At 38.1% G+C, this 6449-nt stretch overlaps 1 protein-coding gene across 1 annotated transcript; it reads left to right on the top strand.

The window, feature by feature from the left end:
• Positions 1–1193: 1193 nt before the first annotated feature.
• On the top strand, positions 1194–2343 carry LOC107803896 (uncharacterized). The gene is made up of 3 exons (XM_016627694.2): positions 1194–1469; positions 1556–1677; positions 1758–2343. The coding sequence occupies exons 2-3, from the start codon at positions 1579–1581 to the stop codon at positions 2262–2264; spliced, it is 606 nt and encodes a 201-aa protein (XP_016483180.1). The 5' UTR covers positions 1194–1469; positions 1556–1578; the 3' UTR covers positions 2265–2343.
• Positions 2344–6449: the final 4106 nt, after the last annotated feature.

Here is a 6449-nt window from a genome sequence, read left to right as displayed (position 1 = left end):
TGTCCGGTGAGAAAATTTGGGAGAGGGTTAAAAACTTCACTATAGTTACCGAGGCCCCATCTTCTAGATTTTTTGGATATGGTGTTACTCATAACTGCACAAAATAGAGCATATTTTGGGAGTTGCCGTATTGGAAGGATAATCTTCTCCGACACAATCTTGATGTCATGTATATTGAGAAGAACTATTTTGATAATTTGTTCAACACAGTGATGGATGATAAGAATAAGACAAAAGATAACCCGAATGCTAGACTGGACTTACAAGAATATTGCAGGCGGCCTAAATTACATTTACAGTCTGCGAACAATGGTAAGGTGTTCAAGCCCGAGGGCCAGCTACACATTCACTTTGGAACAAAGACGACAAATTTATGAGTGGGTTGTAAACCTAAAGATGCTCGAGGGTTATGCTTCGAACCTGGGAAAACATGCTGATATGATTGAAGGAAAACTGACTCATATGAAAAGTCATGACTGTCATATCTTCATAGAAACCTTAATTCCTATTGCATTTTGTGGTTTGCCTGAAAATATCTGGAAACCCATCACAGAGATAAGTTTGTTGTTCAAAGACTTATGTTCTACCCGTCATCTGCTCCATTTGCTTCATCACCAGCTGGATCGCATCCATCTAGATTTCAGCCAGCCGGATCGCAGCAGTGGTCTAGATCGCATCAGGGGTCTAGATCGCAGCAAGGTTGTGGATCGTAGCCATCTTCATCAGCGACCCCGTCTCCCTCTCCATAGAGTTCGTCTCCTAGCATTTCTAGACTTCGTCTTCGGGATAGTAGAGTTGAGCCAGATGCCCCCCTTCTATGCACGCTTTAGATTCATCGGAGGATGATGATCCGGAGGAAGTACGGTATGATCGTTATCATAGGATGATCATCAGGCCTGAGGGCAATGGGTAAGATTTATTTATTACTTTTTTATTTTTGCTGAATTATAATAGCTACTCTTGTTTATTTAATGTAATGTAATTGCTATGTTGCAAGTTCATACCTAATCGGACTACAAAGATAATCACTGAAGCTCTTGGTCGGTTGTATGATGCACCCTATGCGACTTGGAGTGACTTTTTATCGGAGTTCGTGCAATAAATTTTCAACCAATTTAAGTTTTTAATATAATTCTTATCTATTTAAGCATTATATTAACAATATTTTCATCTAACGTTACACACTTCATTTGTAGACTAAGTGTGCCTGGGAGGACCAGCATAACAATGAAATTTGTGCAAGTTTTGTATTCAAATGCCGTAAGAGACTATCTGATTCCTTCTACTCTGCTCGAAAGAAGAGCAAAAAGCCTTCATGGGTTCTACCATGGGAGAATCTGCTGAGGCAGTGGACCACCGATAAATTCAAGAAGAGGACTGAATAGGGAAAGAAGGCCCGAGCATCTGAGAAGAGTGGCTCCTTGCACTGTGTGGGTGCAAGGAGCATGGGGACTACGAGGAGACTACTGGTAATTCCTTAAAATATTTACATCTATTTTTGTCGAACTATATTTAAATATTTTAATTTAGTTAACACGTTTTATTATATTTGTAGGAAAAACAAAATATAGGAGGAAGATGACTCATGATGAGTTCTTCATGGAGACTCATATCCGGAAGAAGAAGGCACCGACAGATCCATCTAGATGGGTCGAGGACCGAGTGAAGATTGCATATGTAAGTTTCATAACTACTATAACTTGAAATTAATGTTTATAATATTATATAGTCAATAATTTTTTATCTTTTAAATAAAGGGTCGTTACAAGACTAATGTGGAGGAGTACACTCAGAGCTTGCCACTCAATGAACAAGGCGAGCGACTACCCATTTCAGACGAAGAAGCACAGAAGATATGGTTGGATGTTGTAGGTGGTCCTAAAAAGGGGATAACATACGGCCTTCCAGAGAGATCATTTCGGCACTACAAGGCTGGATTGCAAGGTATAGGGACTTCCGCCCAGGGCGAGGCAATTGATAGGTCGACTCTCTCGTCTATGAAGAAGAAGATCGCAAAGCTGACAACGGAGTTTGAAGAGACAAAGACTAGAGAACAAAAGAGAGATAAACAATTAGATACCCTTCAAGTTCAGCTAGAAAAGAGGGACCAACAATTTAATATCCTTCAAGGTCAGCTAGCCAATCTTTTTGCTAGTGATGCTTTCCCGATTCCCTGGTCTCGTCAGCCTTCCCCAGATGGTAATACTTCGAACCATGCCGACGATGAATGCTATAGTAGTGGAGATGAAGATGATGTAGTATAAAACACTCATTGAATGATGTTTGAATTTTTAACTTGTGAAACATTTTGTTGTTGGGTATGATGTTTTGTTAATATAGTTTAGTGGAGATGGAGATGGAGATAGTGATAATATTTTGTTAATATATTTTTGATAATTGTTATTGTTGTTGTTATTGTTATTGTTGTTGTTGTTATTATTATTGTTGTTATTGTTGTTGTTATTGGTTGAATGGCAGCAATGTAATGCTGCCATTATAGGTGATTGGTTGTTGGCATGTGGTACACCTATAAAACAGCTATTTTCTGGCACAAAATTACTCAGAAAACCGACCGACTTCGGTCGAAAATGTTCATATTAATTCCCAGAAAATCAAATTACCGATCGATTTCGGTCGGAATTTATAATTTTAAATTTTAATTATTTAAATAATACCGATCGATGTCAGTCGGAATTAAAAATTTTAAATAAAAATGTATAATTATATATTTTAACAATACCGACCGATTTCGGTCAGAATTGAATAATTTTTAAAAAATGAATAATTAAATTTTCGATCCAATTCGGTCGCTAATTTAAAAATAATTAAAAAATATTTTTAACAATACCGGCCGAGTTCGGTCGGTAAAATTAATTTGTATCAGACATTTGGTCAAACTGCGTTGACAGTTACCGACTGACTTCGGTCGAAAAATAGCGACCGATTCGGTTGCTCCCCGTTTGCGACCATTATTTTATCGGCCAATTAGAAACGGTCGGAAATCTGGAGCCTCACCATATCCTGCCTGATCACCTCTCCCCAATACTTCTTAGGCCGCCCTCTACCTCTTCTCGTGCCCTCCATAACCAGCTGCTCACATTGACAGTTTACATTGACCTTGCTCAGGTGGTTTCGTCTCAGGCCGCACCTGCCACTTCTTAGGCCGGGGGAGGTACTCATACCCTTGTTTCCGAGGACATGACACTTGATAGGAAGATGTGGAGGTCGAGTATAAGAGTTGTAGGTTAGGAGCTAGTTGAGTCGTGCCTTACTTCGTAACATGGTGGGACTAGTCATGTAGGGTTTTTTTTTTTCCTAAGATAACTAGTGGGAATGTTGTGGCTTACTATTTCTCTTTTCAGTGCAGGTCCTATTTACTAGCTATCGCTTTTGCTTTACATCTTTCTTTTAGATTTCATGAGGTTCCTATTTTTCTTATGACTATTGTGGTGATACTAATATTTATTAATATTGTCTCCCTTTACTTTGCATCTTTCTTCTGGATTTCATGGTGTTCCTATTTATCCTATGATTGTTGTTGTGATACTAATATTGTCTCCCTTTTTGCCTCTTTTGTCTTTTTATTTATTTGAGCCGAGGGTCTTTCGGAAACAGCCTCTCTACTCCTTCGGGGTAGAGGTAAGGTCTGCGTACACACTACCCTCCCCAGACCCCATTAGTGAGATTTTACTGGGTTGTTGTTGTTGTTTGTGGACACTTTTTGGTATTTTTTTGTCACGACCCAAAATCCAACTAGTTGTGATTGCACCTAACCCAACCCGTTAGGTAAGCCAATTTCCAACTATCTGATTTCAATGAAATTAACGAGGCAATTAATTAAAAGAAAATATCTAAAACCAATACTTTTTCCCAAGAACTGGTAGTACAAATCATGAGCTTCTAAGAATAGAGTTTACAAAGTGGAGATGAAATAAATACATAGTCTATTTGAATAGTACATAAACAGAGTTTTTTTTTATAAATCTAAGGCTACCATGAATAAGAGGCAGCTACAACAGGAATGCAGGTATATCTTCAAATCCGGCAACCATCGAGCACAACAACAACATCCAACATCTGCATGCAATGTGCATAAGTATAGTATCAGTACAACCGACCTCATTTACTGAGTAAGTAACAAACCTAACCTTAGGTTGAAAGCAGTGACGAGCTTTTACCAAGGTCGGGTCCAAAATCAATAGTCCACAACAATATCCAGAAAACAAATCTCATAACAACAGAATTGAGGCAGCACAATGAATAACTCAATAATAAAGTGCTCAGTTCGTTCACAGTTCCGAAAAAATAAACATTTTTCTTTTCAAATATATAGTAAAACTCAATTCTTTTCACTAAAATCACCAAGATATGAGTAAGTCTGAAAACTGTGATTCTCCCAAAATCCTTTCAATAATAAATAGATTTAATTTTCTTTCCAAATAACCCGTATAAAATAATTGCATCAATATGCCCATCTGTCAACATGTGTGAGAAATCATGAATGATGTGATACTGTACAACATGAGAAAAAATCCATCTCTATGCCTGTATGTCATGTGTGCATGTCAATGCGATACAACTCAGTGATAAAATCATATGCATACTCTCAGAGTATCATTTCACTCAGTTCTCCCAATCACTCAGTCCTTCCAGTCACTCAGTTCTCACAGTCACTCATGCCTCATAGTCACTCAATCCTCCCAAATCATTCGGCACTCGCACTCAGTAGGTACCTACGCTCACTGGGGGTGTGTACAGACTACGGAGGGGCTTCTTCATCCCAAGCGCTATATAAAGCCAATCATGGCATAAATCAATAAAATATACTGCGGCGTGCAGCCCGATCCATAAATATCTTCACAATTAGGCCCTCGGCCTCACTCAGTCATCAACCTCTCCAGTCTCTCGGGCTCTCAGAAATCATGATAAGCAGCCCAACAACAATGATATGATGCATCAATAATGAATAAGAGAGACTGAGGTATGATATGAAATGAATAAACATGACTGAGTGAAAAATTACAATTTGAACATATTATTCAACCACAAAAATGACCTCAATGGGTACCAACAATAACAACATATGCCTAATCATGATTTTTTAATACGAGTCTTAGCTCAATTATCTCTAACACGTAGAGAATGTACAAATATCAACATATTATACAACTATACAGTTCCATGGAATTTGACCAAGTCACAATTCCTACGGTGCACGCCCACACGCTCGTCACCTAGCATGTGCGTCACCTCCAAACAATTCACATAATACGTATATTTAGGGTTCAAACCCTCAGCTCCAAGATTAGAAGAGTTACTTACCTCGAACAAGCCGAATCCAATGTCGAGCAAGCTAAACAATGCTTCCATAAATTCTATTATGCGCGTAATAACTTCCGAATGGCTCGAATCTAGTCACAATTAATTTGATTCAGTCAACCCAAATTATAGGAATTTATTCCATATCAAAATATTAATTTTTCTACAAAAATCCGAAATTACACTCAAAAATCGCCCGTGGGACCCATATCCCGGAACCCGACAAAAGTTACAAAATCTGAATGCCCATCCAACCACAAGTCCAACTATATAAATTTCATAAAATTCCGACATCAACTCGACCCCGTCTTCTTCAATTAAAGTCATTGAAGATTTCTACCATTTTCAACCCAATCTTTACCCATTTGAACTCAAGACTTTCCATAAACCTTATTGATATGTATAAATGATACTTTTACACCCAAGAATCATACTCTTAATCACCCATCTTTACCCAAACTCGAAATTGAAGACTAGGGGTTAGAACCTTACCTCTTGGGTGAAGATCTTGTGATATTTCCTTATTGGATTTCAAAACTTGAATAAGATCTTGATAAAAAAAGCACTTGAGCTTCTTCCTCTCTCTATAACACTCTCTCTTCTCTCTAAAAATGTCAGATTTTTGCTCTAAAATGAGTCCCAAAGCCTATTTATCAAAATAGGGCCGGGTTATAAAAATAGAAAAATTAACCCTCCGAAAGCAGGTCTGCGGTCGCATAATGGACCGCAGAATGGGTATGCGGGCCGCAAAATTAATCGCAAAATCGGTGCCCAGAACTGGGCTCTTCTGGTCCATTCTGCGACCAGTTTGAGGTCGCAGAAGCAGTTTTGCGATCGCATAATTGGTCGCAAAATTGCATTCTCTAGCTTTTGATAATTTGGTCATAACTTTTTGCAGGAATGTCCAAATGACGAACGGTTTGAAGAGTTAGAAACTAGACTCAAAGATATTTCATTTGATAGGTAATAGTTATACTCATTTAAAGTTAGATCTTGTGCGAACTCACTCGAAACTTTAGTCTTATGAAATTTCCAACTTCTACATTCGATGCCGAAACTTATCGAATCAAGTCCGATTGACCTCAAATTTTGCACACAAGTCATAAATGACATAATGAAACTATTTCAAT

This window comes from Nicotiana tabacum, chromosome 21 (assembly GCF_000715075.1).
Source record: "Nicotiana tabacum cultivar K326 chromosome 21, ASM71507v2, whole genome shotgun sequence".
In the NCBI taxonomy this organism is placed as follows: domain Eukaryota; kingdom Viridiplantae; phylum Streptophyta; class Magnoliopsida; order Solanales; family Solanaceae; genus Nicotiana; species Nicotiana tabacum.
This window is presented reverse-complemented; position numbering and strand designations above follow the sequence as displayed.